At 38.5% G+C, this 22,617-nt stretch overlaps 1 protein-coding gene across 1 annotated transcript in view; it reads right to left on the bottom strand.

Annotated features, from left to right (window-relative positions):
* ST8SIA1 (ST8 alpha-N-acetyl-neuraminide alpha-2,8-sialyltransferase 1) overlaps positions 1 to 22,617 on the bottom strand; it is a 147,947-nt gene that overhangs the window by 89,252 nt on the left and 36,078 nt on the right. Inside the window, exon 2 of the mRNA XM_077774564.1 lies at positions 4,006 to 4,150. Within this exon, the coding sequence (XP_077630690.1) occupies positions 4,006 to 4,150 (145 nt within the window). The remainder of the gene's footprint in view (positions 1 to 4,005; positions 4,151 to 22,617) is intronic.

The following is a 22,617-nucleotide window of genomic DNA, read 5'->3' as shown; positions in this document are numbered from 1 at the left end:
TCCTTCACACTTGCCCCTCCAAGACACACACACACACACACACACACACACACACACACACAGAATATTCTAGAAAAATCTATGTAAGGGTTAAAATTAAGTCCTTTAAGCTTAATAATATTCAACAAACATTTCACCAAAATACATTTATAGAGACATTTGGAAATAGCTGCATCAAAATGTCCTGCTTGGTCTCCAATTGTTCGAGCAAGGGCACTGCAGTGAATCACCCCAATGGGATAAAGGCAGGGAGGCCTAGGCAAACACAAGCAGCTGGAAAGGAGTATCTATATCAAGATAGATATACCTTGGGCACCACACTAGGCCCAAAAGTGAAAAACTACTCTTGTTACTCAAAAGCTCACAAGATGGTATTGAAATCAGCAGATAAGGGCTTTAGAAAACTGCAATATATAAATATATAGATATGTGGATAAGAATGAGATGAATTTGAATGAATTTAATAATAAAACTACAGGAAGTTGTGGGAGGTCCAAATACGAAACAATGAATTGTATGGGGCACCTAGGTGGCTCAGTTGGTTAAGAATCCAACTCTGGATTTCGGCTCAGGTCCTGATTTCACAGTTTAAGAGATCGAGCCCACATTGGGATTCTCTCCCTCTCTCCCTGCCACTCCCTGGTTCACTCGCTCTCTCTCTCAAAATAAATAAATAAATTTAAGAAAAGAAGAAACAACTAATTGTAATTAAGAAGATTCAATATGGCATCTCAAAGCACACTGGATCTCAATAAGACGATCTGTGGACCCTCTAACCTTGATTCAGGGCCTGCTAACTGTGCATACCATGCATAAGATCTTGCAGTGCATCTTGGCAACAACCACAGCAACAGCAAAAAAGCAGTGGATAAAGGTAGGTAATGGAATAATAACAATAATGATGGATAACACATTTGAGCATTTAGGAGAAAAGTATAATATGTAATTAAAATTAACATATTGAGGGGAGTGTAGGTGGCTCAGCTAAGGGTCCAACTCCTGATTTTGGCTCAGGTCATGATCTCACAGTTTGTGAGTTCGAGCCCAATATCAGGCTCTGCACTGACAGTACAGAGCCTGCTTGGATTCCTTTCTCTTACTCTCTCTCTCTCTCTCTCTCTCTCTCTCCCCCTCCCCTGCTTGCTGTCTCTCTCTCAAAATAAATGAATAAACTTTTTTAAAATTAGCATATTGATATAAAATTATACATCTGAGTTGGAGAGTGAATGATTTGGCATTATTTTGCTGAAATTCAGGGAAAGAAGCAATGCTTCATTCAACTGACAAATTGAGCCGAGCCCACTCAGCTGCATTTCTGCTTAACCAGCACACACAACTTTCTTCCCAGTGGAATATGAATGAAGTTTATCAATTAACTGATAACTTAGCTTCCCTGATAGCAAAGCAGAACAATCTCACTAAGAAATAATAATGGAGTGAGGGCACAGGAATATACCTCATCCTTTTTACTGATGCATACTGATTTTCCAGGATTTCGATAAATTAGTAGTTTGACAATCTCAGTAACTTAAAACAAATCTTCTCATTGAATTGGTTTAGCCGTTTGTAATGACTGTGCAAACACACGATGACGTCTGCTTCCTTTAAAAAAACCCCACCATTTTTCCTTATTATTCAGGGATGGTTCCTTGGTCTTGCATAAAGACGCATAGAATTCATGTGTGCACTTTAAAAAGCAAATGTTTCCTGCTATCTTACTGCTGCAATTGACAGATAATATGGGAGGCTAGTTTGTATTTCTTTAATCATCTCCTTTCTTCTAATCTATTTGCTAGCACAAAGTTAGAAGTCAGTTGGGATGACTGAAAGCCCTCATGTATAAAAAGACTATTTTGGATTTCTTTAAAAATTTTTCTATTTGATGAGCTGTTAAAGAAGATTGCTTCCTTATCTCTTCTTCACTTCATGGCAAGCTGATACCAGGTTTTGTACATAAAGGACACTGTGGATTGGTTGTTCACTCTTATTCCATCTGTTTTCTAGCTTCCTGCTGAAGCTTGATTGTTTTAAAAACTGCCTCTCCTGGACTTCTTTGCAACTAATGTTCCAGATGCAAATTAATCTTTTTTTTTTAATTTTTTTTTAATGTTTTATTTATTTCTAGGAGAGAGAGAGAGACAGCGTGAGCAGGGGAGGGTCAGAGAGAGAGGGAATCACAGACTCCGAAACAGGCTCCAGGCTCTGAGCTGGCAGTCAGCACAGAGCCCGACGCGGGGCTCGAACCCACGAACTGTGAGATCATGACCTAAGTGAAAGTCGGATGCTTAACCGACTAAGCCACCCAGGCGCCCCCAGATGCAAATTAATCTTATCCACTAGATGCATTTGGGGGAGATTTGGAAAGAGAAGATGAATTGGAACCCCTCTTACTGGCCCTGTTTATGTCACAGACAGTTGTGACCATGTTAATGGCAATGGCAGCTGGGACTTTCTAATCTCTAAACCACAATTACGGCGGTAATTTCTTGAACTAAGTAATTCCAGGAACCACCTCTTGACTCCCACTTCTCCATTCTTCTAATGCCTTTTTAAACACCTAATTTCCAATAAGAAATATCCTTCTGCTAAAAATACCTGGGAAGATTTCCGTTCCCTGCCTTAAACCCTGACTAATGCAATTGTATCCTTCATTTCTCAGTCTGAAGATGCAATTATGTGAACCAGAACAACATTAACATCTAATGTTTACATATGCTCTGTGGTTTCAAAGTACGTGGGTGTGCATTATCTAAATTGATCCTGACCCCAACTCTGTGAGGTATTAGGACAGGTACTACTCTTCCCACTGTACAGATGAGAAAGCTGAGTCTCACATCAGAAGAGTTGGGTGACTTAGCAAGGCATTTAGGTAGCTAGAAATGGAGAAGAAATTCAGTATCACATTCTATGACTCTTAGTCATTTCTTTTGACACTAAGAAGCCTCCCAAGGGCAAATAAAGAATAGAAAGAAAGCACATGGATGATGAAAATATATTTAACCTTCTATTTCTGACTTTAAAAAACAAAATTTTTAAAAAAATTTATCATTACACACTAAAATCATTAAGTTAGACTAAAACACCTACAGATGAACTAGCAGAGATGGGCAATTTCATAGATGGGTCTTTGGGTCTGGTAAAGCCTGTGCCTCAGCTTTAGGGGGTCCCTTCTCTGAAGACTCTTTGCTATTAATACAGATACATGAAAGGTTCAGCCCTGACCCTGAACCTCCAGTTCTCATGGTGAATTCCCTTTCTGCACAATCATCTGGTCAAACCAAGAGTAGCTTGAAGACTTGGGGAGGCCAAGCTTCATTTCTCAATTTCTCCTAAATGACAGTTTCACCTAACAACCCCTCCACCAGCTAGGGCTCCCCTAGAAATAAAGATTTCTCTATTTTTCCCTTTCCCTCCATACATTTTAGTAAGCCATTTGATTGCAATGCTCAGGAAACCAAGAAGAAAAACCTTACATAAACAAGGCTTGATTTAGACCACTTCAAAAGTGGTCGAATTCTTTCTCTCCATATCCACCACCTCCACTTCAGAACAGTTTGTAACCACAGGGTTAAGATCCAAGAGCTCTAAGAAGCAAACTTCCGAGCATATGGTCCCCAGCCCCTGAGAATAACACCAGTCCTAAGAAAAAAATTGCAGTATTGCAAATCTTCAAGATCATTCCACAGCCAACCTCAAAACACTAGAATTCCAAAATTCCTGACCTTGTTTCCTTCTCTGCTTGCTTCCTTCGGTCTCATAGGACACAAGTCAGAAAGGCTAGGAAAACTACTACTCTGTAATAGCCCACTTCTGCCCATATGTGAAAACGTTATGTGATTTCTTCACCAAAAACGCGACAGCGATAAAGAAAAACATTTATAATGAAGAAGAGAAGAAAGGGGCTGAAAAGGAGATCTGATAAGTGAGGCAAACTCAATGATCTTTTCCCTATGATACCAAGACATACAGGAAACTATATTGAAAGGCAACAAACTCTATACTAACCTGGGGGAAGAGAGAATAAGTTGAGTTGTCAATGGTGAATGAGTATAAAAACTCCCCATCATACCACATGCTCTTCCCCATGGGGGAATTCATTTTAGTCATGGCAAAGAGATGGGCGGGGTCACAGCAGTCTTCCATCTGTTTCCTAGGAGAGAAAACAGAGAGAGAAAAGAACAGCAGGTTCAGTGAGCAGCAGACTCATTCACTTGTCATTCCCACAGAGACGTGCAGCCTCACCTCGGTGCCAGCTCACAAAAGCATCTGTGTTTCCAGGGTGATTAGACTACTAGTACTTCACTCTCCCAGCCATCAAAATGCATGACTGGAATATTTCAAATTACAAAAAAAAAAAAGTTTAAGAAAGAAAATCCATTAGCTCTCAGATGCAGCTAAAATATGTCTGAAGACAAAAATGATCATTGCAATTGCAGATTTGTTGACTGACTTAAAACATCCAGGTCCAGAAAAGATCTGGATGGTCTTTTGGAGACTATTGGGCTATGCAGCTGGAGCAGAAATGCATCTTTATAGTGATTTGACAATCAGGGAACTAAGTTCAGCAACAAGGGACTTAATGTGAGCTGTATGAAGTAGGGGATACACAGAGTGGCCCCAAAGAGGGTAGTCTCCACCAAAACTGGGGGCAAAATAAAAGAACAACCCCTGCAGAAAACCCTTTTAGATAGAAACAGAATGAGATGAGTGATGTGTTTCAAATGCTGGCAAAGCCACCTGTTTTCTAACCGGTAAATCTCATTGGCCTTTTTGGTTCTTGTTGATCTGATCTCTTAGCAGTACTAGACACAGTGGAGCATTGTGGCCTTTGGGAAGGGATTCCCACTCCCTTAGCATCTGAAACACCAGGGTCTCCTGGGTCACCTCACTCTTCTGGACTGGTTTGCAGGCTACTCTTCTGCTGGACCCTCATAGGGAAGCACTGTTACTATTCTATAAGCCAATATTTACATTCTCCTCTGCTTAAAAATGTGACAAACCAACTCTGTTTACTCCCCGAGCTCTCAGGAGTAAAAGAGCTTATTCCCCAGCTCTACCTTTGGAAGGATGAATAAAACAAACTGCTAACATAAACCATTTCTGAGTGGTGCCCCCACACAGACCTGCTTGCTCAAACATCTTTGGCCACCACGGTATAGAAGCTTAGAGCTGAAAGGGGAAGGTAACGTGGAGTACTTGGGCTCAAATCCCACCTCTGCCACCTACTAAGTCTGTAATGGGAGAACATCCTGGGCTTCGCACTGGCCTCAGAGATTGTTTTTGAGACTTCACTGAGAATGTCCTGGTGGCACACACAGTACAATCTCAATACATGTTGTTATTACACAGCCCTGACTGCACTGTAGACATGAATACATGGAATTAGTGTCCAGGGCCAGCCTCCTCAGCCAGGAGCCATGACACTCTCCCCTCCACATGGTGCTTTCTCCAGCACTCTTTGGTTGGCTTCCTGCTCACAAAGGTTTCCATAGAAAAGACAGGGGAGAGGGGCTCAGGAATAAAGCCTTCATCTTATCAAAGTTGCTAGAGTTTGTCTCACCAGCTGGGCCTCTTTCCTTTCCTCCTCCATCTTCATTAATTTTTATCAACGTTTCATCACCCAAAAGGTGGCCTGAACGGAGGCAGTCAAGTGCATGATGACTTGCCAGCATTTTGTCGAAAGAGCATCCTAGACATTATATTCAGTCAGCATAAACCTGGACGGCTTAAGACTAGCTTTCTGGAAACAAGAAGAATTATCGCAGGCATGGCTCTAACCTTTGTGTGATGAATAAACTAAGCCTTTAAGTCTAGTGATATATTGCCACTTTTAGTTTCGATAATAACCCTAAGAGATAATTAAGGGAACTACTATCATGACTCCCAATTCATATCTGAGGAAATGGGATTATGGCCAGTACGGGATTGCTCACGTCACACCAATAGTCTGAGTTAGGCTTTTCCCTCTCTGTGCTGCCTGCTCAGAACCTTTACTTTTTGCTGCCCTGAAGAAATACTTTGTAAGCACCAACCAAGCATGTTCAAGGTACCCAGTGCCTTTAGAGACACTTTTCTACTTCATCCTCACAGTGAATGACCTTGAGCTAAATAGCTTTAAGATTCTTTTTTCAGGAACATATCGTGGGTCACGTAACTAGTGGAGTGGTGGGGATGGCTTTGCTCCTAGCTTTGTTTTGTTTTGTTTTGTTTTGTTTTGTTTTGTCTTAGCCTCATATCTGGTACTTCCAACCAGAGCATAGCTCTCACCTCCAAACCAACTAAACTTGCCATTCAGTGCAAAGTGCTACTGGAAATTCAGAGGAAAGATCAGCCACAGCCATACAATAACACCTCATTCTGTCTAGAACCTGACAGTTTATATATCCCTTTCATATTGGTTTCCTCCTTTCATCCTCAAAAACACTAAGACAAAGTTGATTACATTATCTTAAATTTCTAATGAAAGTGGAGCTCAGGCCAAAAGACTTGTTCCAGTTCATCAGGTGAATAAATGTTTGCTTCACTATTGATAAAATGGATGGACTCATATTTACATCTCCTCCTACAGCATCACCATGGTCAGAGCAATCATATCTTTAATGGGAAAACCAAATACTCAACAGAAAATGAAAGTGTCACAAATGTACAAATATTTTTAAAAATCCAAGAGCTATAGCAAATTTATAATATTCATATCATCATTTGCAATATGGGAGTGGTTTTCCTATCATAAACTTTCAGACTTTTCTCTCCATCCAGAAAGCCTCCTTATCTTCCTCCCTTGCCATGCCCGTCTCCAGAGGTTGGACAAAAAGCGATCAAAATGTGAGAGTACGTGGGTTCCCCAGGCCTGAGAGGGTGCCACTAGCTCAGAAGCTAACTCTGGTTATAACAGCAGCTGCAGCAACAACAGTGGTAGAAACAATGAGTACTACCAGCAGTCGTAATAGTAGCCATAGTAGTAATGACTTTCACCGAGTTCTCACATAACACTGTGCTGACTGCTTGGGATGTAAAATTGAATTAAAAATTAGACTGGTCTTCAGAGAACGTGGGCAAGAGGTAGGCAACCAAGAGATGTACACAGATGGCTGAGGTTGCTCTGAAGGAGGAAGGCGTGGGGGCACCTGGGTGGCTCANACGCTTAACCGACTGAGCCACCTGGGCGCCCCAAGCATCTGACTCTTGATTACGCTTCAGGTCATATCTCGCAGTTCATGAGTTCAAGCTCCACAATGGGCTCTGTGCTACAGCACGGAACCTGCTTAGGATTCTCTCTCTCCCTTTCTCTCTCTGCCTCTCCGCATTCTCTCTCTCTCTCTCTCTCTCTCTCTCTCTGTCTCTGCCTCTCCGCATTCTCTCTCTCTCTCTTTCTCTCTCTCTCTTTCTTTCTCTCTCTCTCTGTCTCTGCCTCTCCGCATTCTCTCTCTTTCTCTTTCTAAACAAACAAACAACCTTAAAATTTTTTTTTTAAAATAAAGAAAGAGGAGGGCATGAAGTTACATGCAGAGTTCTAAAAATCTGACTTCCTGCTCTGAGATTTGCAACTCAGGAGGAGCAAAACGCATTCCTTCCTCAGAGTACACCACACAAACATAAGTCCGCAATCTCTAAGAAATTGTTTACAGTTGAACATTGAATTTTAGCTCCATCCAAACTGCAGGTGATCCTGGAAAGAAGACATACACCAGCTTTTAGAATTTTTTAGCAGATTTGGTTCCCATCCCCTTTCTCATCTTTTGCATGGATGCTGCTTAGTATTTGCTTCTGTTTTGCAGCAGACAATAAAGTCACAGGGGAAAAAAAAAAGCAAAAGTAAATCCATTTTTATGTTCAAGTTTAAATTTACAGATTATTAAGTTTCAGCGGAGTGTAAGTTGAGGAGTGGAGCCAAAATTTAAGTACTTTTTATTATTCTAGCTCAAGCTTCAGCAGAGTTCATAGCAAATGATGCCAAGTTGCATCATGAAGGTAAATATGAAGCCTGGGAACCACCTGCTAAAAACTCACTCAGGTTCCCATCACCTCCTCAGGAAAGCCATGCATATCAACTGTGCCAAGACCACATTCACTTATTGTGTCTATCGAGCAGGAAGACACAATATTAGCAGAACTAATGTTCTGGGGAAACTGAACAGACAAAATAATGGTGAAAACCCACCCGCTCAGTTAATAATGCCCAGTACCAAAATGAATCTTCCTGAGACCCTCTCAGAGGCCATGTTTAACACTTTAGTCACCAGAGATAAGAAGGCGGAGAGGCTGTCACTCCAATGACTGTCCCTAATGGGCCCCTTCCAAAGAATGACTGAATTTGAGAAAGTAGGGATGAAAGAGAGTTCTACTATGGTTTCATTGCTTGGCTAAAATTTGCTGCTACGCTTCAGCTTTATATTCAGCTAGCTATTCAAAGACTGAATAGTCAAGCAGCCAAGCATCTAATTCAATGCCATTTCGGCATCTCTGAATGTATTTGTGAGACAATTCGGCATATCTGAATGTGTGTGTGTGACAAGTGCTAGTATAAAGGTTCACATCACCATCATATCCAAACAGGGTACTGATGTGAGCAACACACACAGGAGCGTCATTAGAGTTTATTGTTTATAAATAGATATGCAATTAAAAATTCTGATAAGCAAAAGGTACAGCTTAAGGAATACAGTCAATGGTGTTATAATAGCATACAATTGATAGATGGTAGCTATACTTGTGGAGAGCATAGTATAATATATAGAGTTGTTGAATTGCTATGTTGTACACCTGAAACTAATGTAACATTGTATGTCAACTATACTGAAATAAAAAATAAAAACAAGGGATGCCTGGACGGCTCAGTGGATTAAGTGTCTGACTCTTGATTTCAGCTCATGTCATGATGTCATGATCATGAGATCAAGCCCCACTTCGGGCTCCAAGATGGGCCCGGAGCTTACTTAAGATTCTCTCTCTCCTTCTCCCTCTTCTCTTCCTCTGCTCATGCTCTCTCCCCCTCTCTCTCTAAAAAAAAAAAATTAAAAGAAATAAAAATCTGATGAGAAATTTAAGAATAACCAGAGTGAAAATCTCTTTATTTCCTTAAAAAATTTTTTTTAACATTTATTTGTTTTTTGAGAGGCAGAGAGACAGAGCATGAGTGGAGGAAAGGCAGAGAGAGAGGGACTCACAGATTCTGAAGCAGGCTCCAGGCTGTGAGCTGTCAGCACAGAGTGCGACACGGGGCTCAAACTCACAAATTGTGAGATGATGACCTGAGCCGAAGTCAGACATGTAACCAACTGAGCCATCAAGGTTCCCAACTTTATTGGCTTCAAAAGTTGAAATTCTATCAGTCAGATGAAACTTAAGTGTATCTTTATTATTGTAGGAAGAAAATCCTGTGATAATAAATTAATTATGAAAGTTATTAATTTATGCACTTTGGTATTATGAAGAATTATTGGCTACATAAGAGAACAAATTGTCAGTGAAAGGATATGTTAAAAGAAACTATGTTTGGAAGCTAACTTCAGGAAAAATACTATACTGTTTTTCAGCCAACAAATCTTGATGGAATTTTAAATAATAATATAAGGTAGAATAACAGTTGAGATTACATGATAACTCAAATCTTTGCAGAATTAGTTGATGTGCTAGCATTCAAAATATTAAACTAATCTTTAAGAGCTATATGTAATTTTCATTAATTTCATTTAGAAAATGAGTTGTTCAAGAAAAAAATCCTAGTTGGAAAATCTTTGTATCTTATTATGAGGTATTAAATGTCAAATCTGCCCCTATAAAATTCCATGAGAAAGAAAAACTCCAAAACTAACATCATGAGAAATCATCATGACCCAATCATGATAGAGGATTCTTCATATCCCTCTTACCCACTTTCTTCTATTACATATAAATACATAACACTATTTATATGTTATATGTTTAAAGTCTTGATATTGTCTGTGTCACCCAGTCCCACTCCGTGGTGTGGGGGGAGACTATCATCCTCAAGTCACTGTTGTATCCCCATCTCCTGAAATGATGGCTAATACACTTAAAAGATGCTTAATAAATATTGATTGAATGGATAAATGAAAAGTAGAGAGAAAAGAAGAAAATGTTAGAGAAACGAGAATCTCAATGCACGTTTTGTTCTCACTAGCCAAAATTCAAATTGAAGTCAATTCCTTATGGCTTTAGTCTATGGAGACCAAAACAGCAAAGCTTGTCAAAATAATTGCTATAGACTGTTAAACGTTTCTCAGTAATAACAGGTCCAAGATTTCTGAGATGTACTGAGTGGTGAATCCCAAATTCCTTATACTGTGCATGTTAGTCTGATTAAATTAAGTTTTCCTTTAGGATTCTGGTCTGCCTCACAGGGATCAGAAGAGCAGCACACCAGTTGATGCTGCCAATAAATTCTGTTTTCCTTCATGATAGTGTCAAACTTTCAAAATTTGACTTTTAAAATATTTGATAAGGTTTCAGATTTAATCTAGTCCTCAGAAAGTGCCTTCTATTCTATGCTGAGGCATAGGAGCACATGTACCCCAATGTTCATAGCAGCACTCTCCACAATAGCTAAAACATGGAAAGAGCCTAAGTGTCCATCAACAGATGAATGGATCAAGAAGATGTGGTTTATCTATACCATGGAATCCTACATGGCAATGAGAAACAATGAAATCTGGCCATGTGTAGCAACATGGATGGACCTTGAGGGTGTTATGCTGAGCGAAATAAGTCAGGCAGAGAAGGACAAATATCATATGTTTGCACGTATAGGAGGATTAGGAGGAACTTGACGGAGGAACAAGGGGGAGAAGAAGGGCGGAAATGGTGGGGGAAAGGGAGAGAGGCAAACCATGAGAGACTCTTGAATGCTGACAAAAACTGAGGACTGATGGATGCGGGGGGGAGGGGGGATGGGCATGGAGGAGGGCACTTTGGGGATGAGCACTGAGTGTTATGTGGAAACTAATTTGACAATAAACTATTTGGAAAAAAAAAAGTGCCTTCTATTCTAGAAATCTATCTGATTTCAGTCAATTATTGATTTTAACGTCTGGCTTTTGGCCAAAAATGTATCCAATGCATTTTCTCCAGACAGCTAAATCAATAGTCCTTATTGTAAACTGTCCTGAGTCGGGTTCCTAAAATTCCTCTTAGACTAAAATTCATCTTAGATTAGATGTTAACTCTTTGTGTTCGTGTCACAGAGCCTCAGATTCATGGTTGAAAATGTGTTCAAGTTCTACATCAGAGAATGGTTTTGAATTGAGATTATAGGGGCAGCTGGGTGGCTCAGTTGGTTAAGCAAACGACTCTTGATTTTGGTATGATATCAAGGTCATGATCTCAGGGTCATGAGATCGAGCCCATGTTGGGTTCTGCACTGGGTGTGGAGCCTGCTTAAGATTTTCTCACTCCCTCTCCTCCTGTTCCTCTCTTGCTCTCACTCTCTCCTCTCTCTCTCTCTCTCTCAAAACCAAAAACTGAGATTATACACATTTTTGTGTATATATACATATTTCATATACATAAATGTATATAGCACTTAGCACACTTTGTGGCTTCTGTAAATATTCATTTTATTATCCTTCATAGTTAGGAACCATAATACTCAGTTGGCCTCACACAATCCTAGGTTGATTGTTTTCCAGATATAATTATTTATGGTTACTTCCCTTCCATTCCTAAGCATGTCCATATTTGGATGATAAATTATATATTCACTCTATTAAGACTAGAAGCTAAACAGCATCAAATCAGAAGAGAGCTTTTCCGTAAGTGAAAAATCTGGTGACCTACAGGGAAATCAGAGATATTTCTTATTCTAAGTAAGTAAATGGCAGATTTCACAAAGATTATGGAAGGGAGGGTTTGAGCCATCATAAAACTATTTCCCCCCCTAAGTTCAAGGAACCTTTGCCTTAAATTATCAGTTTTGAACCAAATTTAAGTCAAGAGTCACTGTGACTGAAGGGTCCAGAACATAGAACAAGAACTTGCAGCAGTTAGTTGCTCTGAAGTGGACAAGCAGCAGAGCCCTCCCCATATCAGGAGAGTGGAAGCAAGTGGGGACAGCCCCCTCTCGGGGACAAAGGCAACATCTTCTGTTCACAGCATGGTCCCCTGCAACAGCTGACATCATTGATCTAAGAGATTCAAAACACACTCAATATATGGTAGAGATTTGTATTCATCTTATTTTTCTGTAAAGTTGTCTTGAATGGTATGGAGGGCAAATACTTTCATTAGATTATTGCTTAAAATAATGTTTTCTACAGATAAATAAAAAGTCTCTTCAAAGACCAATCTTTTAGATAATTTGTCAGGGTGACAAAAAACAGAGAAAAACAGCTCTTGTGTACCACTTAAGACAGCAAATAGTCTTTTATTTAGCAGCATTTTATCCTTCACATTTCAAATGACTGCACAATGAAAGAAAAGCATTACAAAGAAAGGTAGATTACTTTCAGTGTAATTTGCATTTCTCTAAAACAGGAGCAGATGTAAAGGAAGAACTTTTAAAACAAATATTTCAAGGATAATCTCGTTTTCCCTAATATGTTTGTTTTGTAATGTACTTAAAATGTACACATCATTATTTGAACTAAAAAACATCAATTTTTTCCAGGAAGGATTTCAGTGAATGCCTTTTTTCAGTCTTCCTACTTTTAGTTACTTGTCTATATAGCTAGAAAGATTCTAATATTGTATTTTGAGAATCGCCTTTTTGCTGTTTACTAGAAGTAACTGGGCTCCTTTGGACAGCAGGCATTATTTGATTCACTCAACAAATATTTATTGGGTACTTTCTATGTGCCCGGTGTTATTCTAGGCACTAACGACAGATTGGGGAGGGGGGATGGGGAATACCCTGCCCTCTTAAATTCTAATGGAGAAGTGAGACAAACAAGATAAAACATGTTTTATCAACAGGGGGCTAAGTAAGTCCTCACTAGGTGACAACAGAGTAAAGACCAGAAGGAGGTGAGGATGTAAGCCATGTAGGTATGTGGGAAAAGAGCATTCAGGTAGAGCCAACAGCAAGTACAAAGGTCTTCAGGCGGGAGTGTACCTGGTCTGTTCAAACAACACGGAAGAAACCAGTGAAGCTGGCAGAAAGAGAGCAGGGGCTGACATGTCGAGGGGAGAGGATCATGTAGGGTTATGTATCTGTGATTTTGATCCTCACCGCCAACCTTCTTGTGGCATCAAGCACAGATCCTTGAGAATAAATCCAATTCCAAAGCCATCAAAGACATTTGGATTTTACTGAAATTGCAGTGGAGGGGACAGGGTCACCACACCACAGAAACTTTATAAATTTTCCAGTGGATGCCTATCTCTCCCCAGACACAACCCTATCCCTCCCTCTCCCCACGCCCCAACCACCCTCTATCACATCTCTCTCTTATCCAGAGCAATGTCACCAGTGGGCTCTCCAGGTTTCACTCCCCTCTAGTCATTATACGTTATACACTACACAAACGATTATACACACTCTTTTCAGATTTTTCCCCTTTTGAAAAATGTGGAGATTTGAAAGACAAAGATATTTCCTTGATATATATGTATAATCTTTATGAATAAAATTATTTTTCTCTTACTCTATTAACAGGATCACAGCAAAACAGCTAACTGGATATGCACCAAATTTGGATGGTCATGTTTTCAGTGGCCTGAAGTCTAAAAGGAGAAATGCAGTGATGGGTTGGGTAGGAGCACAGGAAAGGGCAGGTGTGACCACTCAAGATGGTAGCTGGGCAGCTGTCCAGGAGAACACCAAGGTTCTGAAAACGAGGTTCAGATCAGAGATGCCAGTCCACATATAAACCTCTATACTCCACTGAGTTTTAAACTTGTACGAGTGGCAAATGCCCGAAATTACAGATTACGCTGCTTTATAATTGGTCTGTTTCTCAAATATACAGGTTTACACAGCAGGCTAGAATGCAGCAGGGATCTCTTTATGTAATCATGGTCAGTGGTACTCCTCAATTGCACGAGGAAGTCAGACATTACGTATTAAATATAAGAACTCTATTCAGAATCATCTTTTCTTGTTCTAATGACGCTTGAATCTGAGATTATTTCTGTAAAAGACAAGCAGACATTATTGGAAGGCAAAGCAAACGAAAAGGAGAAGACACAGGCAATAGAAACTGCATTATAAGTTTCACAAATTATACAGAGTTTCTAAACTTGGGAACGAAATCAACAAATGTTAATAAGATAACCAGGGGAGTGGTAAATTCTAGAGGGTGAAGTTCAGGACTCAAGCTCCCTGAATTCAGCTCAGCTCTGCTTGCCTACTAGATGCATGACTGGAGCATTTGTTCTGACATTTTTCCAGACCATAATTGTCTCTTTTTTATGACTTATGGCACACACTGCTGTTATTTCTGTGAGTAACTGTTCCAGTATTTGAACAGATTCAAATTTATTTTCTGAGAAAAAATTCGGCTTTGTGCTATGACCCATTTCCACAGGATGGAAGTTTGTATAACAACACAAGCCAGGGATTCTCAATTTTCTTAACAGAATATTAATGGTGCCACCTGCTTCTCTAAAATATATGAGTCTCGCTTTGCTCAGCACAGAATATCAGCATTTCAAGTTGTCAACAACCTTTGACTGTCATCTAGTTCCCATCAAAGGTGTTGTAAAAATAACCAGTATTTGGGAGAGGTGAAAGGATATGTTTGTTAACTGATTTTCTACAAGGAGCTAGATTCTTTATATTCTTTCTCTATATCAAGTCAAGTGATGAGCAAGACAGCTATTCACATTACATAAAGTAACTATTTTCAAATATCCTATAAACTTTCATAAATGGGGACAAAGAGATTTCCCCGATCAAATGTGTCCATTTAGCTTGCCACCAACATATTGTGAAAACAATCAGGCAGGCATTTTCATCACATCCATCCATTACTCCTCACCTTGTTGCTATGTTCACTACATTTGTATTTAGTTTTCCTATTGTTTTGTGAATATCATTGACCCCCATCAGGACAGAAAAGTACAGAGAGAGTTGACAGCAACAGTTCAGGAGAAGCGTAGGTTGGAAATGGAAACAAGAGTAGAGATGATTTTTTAAAACTGAAAGTAATGAGAGAATAAAGGATATTACAAGTATAGATGAGATAAGTCATTTGACAAAGAGGGAATAAAGAAAGAAACAACAATTGGCAAAAAAGAAAACAATAGATGAAATGAACTTTTTTTAGTTTGGAGATAAAGGATAAGCAGAGGCTGAAAACTAGAGACCAGATAAAGCTACTACGATATTTTCAGGGCTTACACATCCAACTGGCAAAGTCAGAAATGTGTGAGTCAATGCCAAAGAAAAAGCACAGATGTCAAATGTCTATTAACCCAATGAGTGTTTAAGGTAATGGTAGGTCATCCTGAAAAAAATTTAAAGGAGATGGTTCAACTGCTGCTGCTGAAAATGTGCTGCAAGCCAGGGATGCTTGCCCATGTTCAAGACCAGTCTGAATCTACCCTTTAGAGGGTACCAGGGCAGGTGCTCAGGGATGACCTCCTAAGGAATCCTTCACAACACCTGAGGAGATCATGAAAGAAAGTGCTTGGTGCCTCAATATCCTTCAACGAATACAAAATCTAACCATTTGGAGAAAATGTACTGAATTGGCTATAAAACAAAAAGCAGGACAGACCCACACTGTATTTGGTAGAAACGTACTGGGGAACAAAGGGTTAAAAACTGGTCCTTTTAGACTGGAAAAACCCGTTTGGAACTGTAACCTATGTAAAAATTGAGAAGCCTCTGACTTAACTAACCATTCTGTATATGCCTTCACCAAGTTACATTACAAAGTTATGCTTTTTTTTTTTTTTGAGGTTCAATATAAGAAAGAGCTACATCAAGTATAGCATTTGATTTTCTATAAAAGTGAAGTTGCAAATAATGTCTATTAAGTTTCTATGATCTTGTTTATCTACATAATTTCTTCCTTGCATTTAGTGTCAGGAAGATTTTTTTCTAATTACATGAAAATGTTTCCAGGGGCACCTGGGTGGTTCAGTCAGTTGACCATCTGACTCTTGATTTCGGCTCAGGTCATGATCTTGTGGTTCCAGAGTTTGAGCCCCATATCGGGCTCTGCTCTGAGAGTGCAGGGCCTATTTAGGATTCTCTCTCTCCCTCTTTCTCTGCCCCTCCCTGCCCCTCTCAAAATAGATAATAAACTTAAAATAAAAATAAATTTTAAAAATGTATGCTTCCACTTATCAAAGAATGAGAGTTATTTTGACCCATTAAGTGGTACTTTGGTCCAAATCATCAGAATGTTCAGAAGCAGGGGCGCCTGGGTGGCTTAGTCGGTTAAGCGTCCGACTTTCGCTTAGGTCATGATCTCGAGGTTCGTGGGTTCAAGCCCCGCGTCGGGCTCTGTGCTGACTGCCAGCTCAGAGCCTGGACCCTGCTTCAGATTCTGTGTCTCCCTCTCTCTCTGACCCTCCCCTGCTCACGCTGTCTCTCTCTCTCTCTCCTGGAAATAAATAAAACATTAAAAAAAAAAAAAAGAATGTTCAGAAGCAAATACAGTACGGTTTTTAAGTCACTCTATGGACTGTCAACTCTCTCCTCTTTATAAATGGTTACTTTAAAAATGTTAGTGTATCTNCATGAGAGACTCTTGAATGCCGAGAACAAACTGAGGGCTGAAGGGGGTGGGGAAGAGGGGGTGGGGAAGAGAGGGGGGTGATGGGCACGGAGAAGAGCACTTGTGGGGATGAGCACTGGGTGTTATATGGAAACCAACTTGACAATAAACTAAGAAAAAAAAAGAATAAAATGCTAAAAAAAACTAATTGCCTAGAAATATAGTACTTATTAGTACTTGAATTTAATAGGTATTTAACATATTTTTTGAACTAAATTGAGTTAAAAGTATACTGGAAATTAACTTATTATTAACACTTACATTGTTCTAATACGTTTAAAATTTAAGCCCATTTTGATCTGACATATATGCAATGCTGTCCAAAAATTGTATTCCTAAGAAATATATATTGTAAAATTCATAACTAAATCTATGATTCATTAGTACATTTAATAAGAATGTTAATTTTTAAGAGTATATTTATTTAATTACCAAAACAGTTAACAGTAGTTCTTATTATCACATTTGTCACATGAGACAACTTTGACAATAAACTATTTAAGAAAAATAAAATAAAATGTTAGTGTACCTTTTTCTTTTATTTTAGGAATGTATAACTTCAAAACATTATTTTAGAAATTTTCAAAAATACAAATTAGAAAAATAGGCAAAAAAAAGGGGGGGGGGAAGCCTGGGAGTCAGTTAAGTGTCCGACTTCGGCTCAGGTCATGATCTCACAGTTCATGGGTTTAAGCCCCATGTCGGGCTCTGTGCTGACAGCCAACTCAGAGCCTGGAGCCTGTTTTGGATTCTGTGTCTCCCTCTCTCTCTGACCCTCCTCTGCTCACGCTCTCTCTCTCTCTCTCCCAGAAATAAATAAAACATTTTAAAAAAAGAAAAATGGGCAAAAATAAATAAAACAGATAATTCCTCCATACAGAGATAACCAATGTTAACAGATTGTTTTGTGTGCATTTTTCCTATGAATTAATTCAACTATTTCCTTAGTAAATATTCAACAAATTATTTATTGAGTAGCTAGTATATGTCAGATACAATTCCAGAGACCTAAGATATTAAACAAGATATGGCAGTAAACAAGATGGGTTCAGTGCTCACTCTCTTAAGGTGGGAATTTAATCTGTTTACAGTTTATTGATGCTACAAACAACTGTGGTAAGCATTCTCATGCTTAGATTTGTGGACACACTCACAATTGTTTTCTTGAGATAAGTTTTTTAAAGTATTTCTTGAATTAAGGGTATATACTAACAGGGTCCTCTTGCTCAAAAACAGATGTTATATCATTTTTAAAAAATATTTATTTTTATTTAGCAAAGCCAAATAACGTACAGAGTTTAAAGAGTCTAAGGCAACAAAAACAAGAGTTCTCTTTCATATTCCCCACCCCTATGTCTATAGCAAAAAGGCTATAATTTTCATATTTTGATTATTATTCAAATACTGCTAATTTTATTTTCCAATTGATTGGCTTATTACTATGGAAGATGAAGATATTACTTTCTAATCCTACCCCGAATAGACACACACAGACTTTTCTTCACCCCACATTCCCTACAGAATTACATCAAAATTTTCAGTTAAAGCAATATTATTATAGCATTATGAGTCTCTAAGTATAATTTAAGAGCTGAGTGGTGCAGTAAATGATCACTTGATTTTCTTTCTTGCAGGCTTTTCAAAATTTGTTCTTCCTGGAGTTAGTTATTGTTTAATTTCTTTCATTTGCTTCATGAATCATGTACCTTTCAATAATTCCCCTTCTAATTCTTCAAAGATCTGTAACATTTTCTCAGTGTGGTCAAATGCATCAGGAAATCAATCCGTTCAGTTTTTTTTTTTTCTTGGAAACTTCTCTTCCAGAGCCTTGTGCTGTTTCCTCTCCAGTGTAGATAAACATCTGTCATCTTGGGGATATCTTTCACCTCTTCTCTGCCTTGTATTACCCAGTTTCCTCTATTTTTTCCCTTTGTTGTTACTTCCTCATTGTGGTATAGCATATATTCTCTTTCCTTCTTGAGAAAGAGTGAAAGCAAAATACATTTTATGAGACCCTGAATATTGAAAACAGTTCTTAGTTTGGCTGGGTACAAAATCATAGTTTAGAGATATTCTTTTTTTCAGATTTGAAGCTGTTACCCATTGTTTCCTAGCTTCCACTGTTGAGAAATCTGGAATCACTCATATCTAATCATTTTATTGTAATCATTTGTCACCTTTGAAAGTTTTTAATGAGGGAATCCCTCATTTAAGGTCTTAAAAACTTTCAAAGATGACAATTAATTACAATAAAATAATTGGGTATGAGTGATGCTAGATACTTGGTGGTCCCTTGCAACCACGAAATGGGTCCTTCAGTTCCAGAAATAGCCTTCTAATATTTCTTTAATAACGTCTACCCTCCCTTTCTTTTATATTTCTCTTTCTGGAATTCCTATGATTCAGAATTCTCATCTTTTTTTTTCCATTTTTCACTTCTTTATTTTTCTTTTCTACTTTTGGGGGAATTATTTCCTAAATATTATTTTACAAATTCATCTATGGATCTTTTAATTACCACATTTTTAATATCAAAAACTTCCTTTTTATCTTCAAAAAGTTTTATTTCATAGCTTTTTAATCTTTGTGAATGCAATGTATTTTTTTGTGGGAGTCAAAGCTAGAACATGTTATGTATTTATTTGCTTCTTGCATCGTCTGTTTGGTGTATGTTTTTTCTATTGGTCCATTTCGCTCTCTCTCTTTCATGTTAGAGGCTTTCTAGAAATATACACGATATATATAGCTGCCTGTTTACATTGAAAAATGAGGTACTAACCAACTGAATGAAAGTGGGTAGTGGGTAGTGATTACCAACTGCTAGGCCTCATCAGAGTGGGATCCGGCTGGGGCCTAGACATTTCATTGGAGGAACTCCAAATGTCAGTATCCACAGCTCTTTCTGCTTCCCCAGAGAGGAACTTTCCAACTTCTTGATTAGGTATAAACTGAGGTGATAACATTCTGGGACCTCAGTGAAAGGTGGAGCTGAGCTCTCACTCTTCATAACACAACGCTTCTTTTAATTCCCTTGTTTTCATCTGATGTCCCAAGTCCAGAGTCTCTGGTTCATCCCCAGCGTCCTAACAGATGGGCAAGGGCAACTTCTTGTGTTTGGGGCTAAAAGGAGATCTGGAACACTTCCAACCAATCCTCCCATTTTCAGCGTCATCAGCACTCACCTGTAATTGCTGAGTCTTTCGGGAATTCTGCAACATGACCTGGCTTCCTTGTTACTGACTTCCCAGCTACAGCAGGCATCAAGTTTTAGATTTCGGCACTCTCCTGGTCAGATATCACTGAGACATCTGCTTTTCATCTCCTAAAATTTTGTTGATGTCTTTTCTCTGCTATTGTCTCCTCTTCCATTCTCTTCAATTTTACAAGTTTATTCTTAGTTATAGTCCTCTCTTATAATTTTATTAGTTTTTCAAGAGGAGTCAGGAAATCAGAAGCCAGAGCCAGGCAGTATTATCCTTTTTTTTTTTTTCCCCAATTTTATTTCTTTAATTGATTTTTTGATGTTTTCTGATTTTAAAACATATTTGTGCTACCAAAAATAACTTTGATGATGGTTGCTTTAAAGAATGGAAATGGGGTATTAGAGTATGCGGGGACTTTTATTTTCATCTTAGTTTTTCATCTTATGTATTTCTATAACTTTTTATTTCTGTGAACTTATTTTACTTTATCATTTTAAATCTGATTTTTTTTAAAAAAATTTAATGTTTATTTATTTTTGAGACCAAGAGAGACAGAGCATGAGCTGGGGAGGGGCAGAGAGAAAGGGAAACACAGAATCTGAAACAGGCTCCAGGCTCTGAGCTGTCAGCACAGAGCCCAATGCAGGGCTCGAACCCACGGACCACAAGATCATGACCTGAGCCGAAGTCAGATGCTTAACTGACTGAGTCACCCAGGGGCCCCTTAAATCTGATTTTTAAGAGTTATTAAAAATAGAAAGTAATAGGTACCTAGTATAGAAAATCTGGATATTATTAAATAGCATAAAGATGAAATTAAAAGTTAACAAATAATACAACCACACAGAGAAAAATATAATTAATTTGATTTTCTCCTTGTTATTTTGATGTTATATTGTCAAGATTTCTTCAAAGTTTATGTAGATTAAAATTATCCGTGCTTTCGCCATCTTTGAGTCTCCTTTTTCTTCTCTTTTACTGAGATATAATCACACACGATATTACATTCACTTCAGTTGTATAACAGAGTAATCCGTCATCTGTATACATTGTGAAATGATCAATGTAGTAAGTCTACTTACCATCTGTCACCATACAAAGGTTAATACAAGATTATTGACCATATTCCCCATGCTGTACATTATATCCCCATGACTTATTTATTTTGTATCTGTAAATTTGGACTTCTTGATCCCTTTCACAAAACATTTCTTGTAAGGTTGGCTTAGCAGTGATGAACTCCTTTAGCTTTTACCTGTTTGAAAAACTCTTTACTTTCCTTCAATTCTGAATGATAATCTTGCTAGGTAGAGTATTCTTGGTTTTTTTTTTCCTTTCAGCACTTTGAATATGTCATGCCACTCCCTTCTAGCCTGCAAAATTTCTGCTAAATAATATGCTGATAGCCTTATAGGGTTCCCCTTCTAAGTAACAACTTATTTTTCTCTTGGTGCTTTTAAGATTCTCTATCTTTGATGTTGGACACATTAATTATAATGTGTCTTGATATGGATCTCTTTGGGCTCATCTTATTTGGAATTTTCTCGCAGTCCTGGGCCTACATGTCTGTTTCGTTTCTTAGGTTAGAGAAGTTTTCATTCATTATTTCTTCAAGTAAGCTTTCTGCTCCTCTTTCTCTTTATTCTCTTTCAGGGGCCCCTATAATGCGAATGTTATTCCACTTGATATTATCCCAGGGGTCCCTTAAGTTAGCTTCATTTTTAAAAATCCTTTTTCTTTTTGCTGCTCTCTCTGGATAAGTTCAATTGCTTTGTCTTCTAGCTCACTGATCCCTTCTTGTCCAGCTCGCCACTGAACCTGTTGAGTGTATTTTTAGTTTAGTTACTTTATTCTTATGCTTTGTGACTTCTGCTTGGTACTTTCATATATTTTCTATCTGTGTTGAAATTTTCACTGTGTTTATCCATTCTCCTGAGGTTGGTGAGCATCTTTATCACTATTACTTTGAATTCTTTACTTATCTCCATATCATTAAAGTATTTTTCTGAAGTTTTGATCCTGTTCTTTCATTGGGAACATACTTCTCTGTTTCCTCACTTTACTTGATTCTCTATGTTTGCTTCTATGTATTAAGTAAAAGAGCCAACTCTCTCGTCTTGAAGTGGATTTGTGTAGGTGATGAACTTTCTCATTCAACCTTGCCCTAGCTCCTGGTTGTCTCTCAAAGCTTTGTGATTGTCTAAACCACCTGACATTCTTGATATGTCCCCATTTTGAGGGTGTACCAAGACCCATCTTAATGGTCTTTTTATTTTTTGGTAGGGAGGAACAGTTCTTCTCTTTTCAGATCTTTTTTCAGGGAGAAATGATCCATACATATCTGTAGATTTGGTATGCCCATGAGAGGAGGCAAGTTCCTACCTTTCTATCTGTGGAAATAGAAAAACCAGAATGAAAAGAAGGATCCTTTTGCATCAGTTATCTTAGGCTGGGTTTCCTTGAAGCAGAGAGAGAGTTTAAGTGAATTACTAGTAGGAGTATGTCAGAAGGAGATGGGGTCCTCAAAGACTCTTCCTTAACTAAATCCTTAACTTCTGTCCATAAATGTATTTATATTTGTCCTAAGTTAAAGAAAAATCCCCTCGGGGCGCCTGGGTGGCTTATTCGGTTAAGCGTCTGGCTTTCGCTTAGGTCATGATCTCGCGGTTCATGGGTTTGAGCCCCGTGTCGGGCTCTGTGCTGACTGCCAGCTCAGAGCCTGGAGCCTA

Source organism: Crocuta crocuta, unplaced genomic scaffold (assembly GCF_008692635.1).
Source record: "Crocuta crocuta isolate KB4526 unplaced genomic scaffold, BGI_CrCroc_1.0 scaffold176, whole genome shotgun sequence".
NCBI lineage: Eukaryota > Metazoa > Chordata > Mammalia > Carnivora > Hyaenidae > Crocuta > Crocuta crocuta.
The sequence above is the reverse complement of the archived record's forward strand: the minus strand, read 5'-3'. Positions and strand labels throughout refer to the sequence as shown.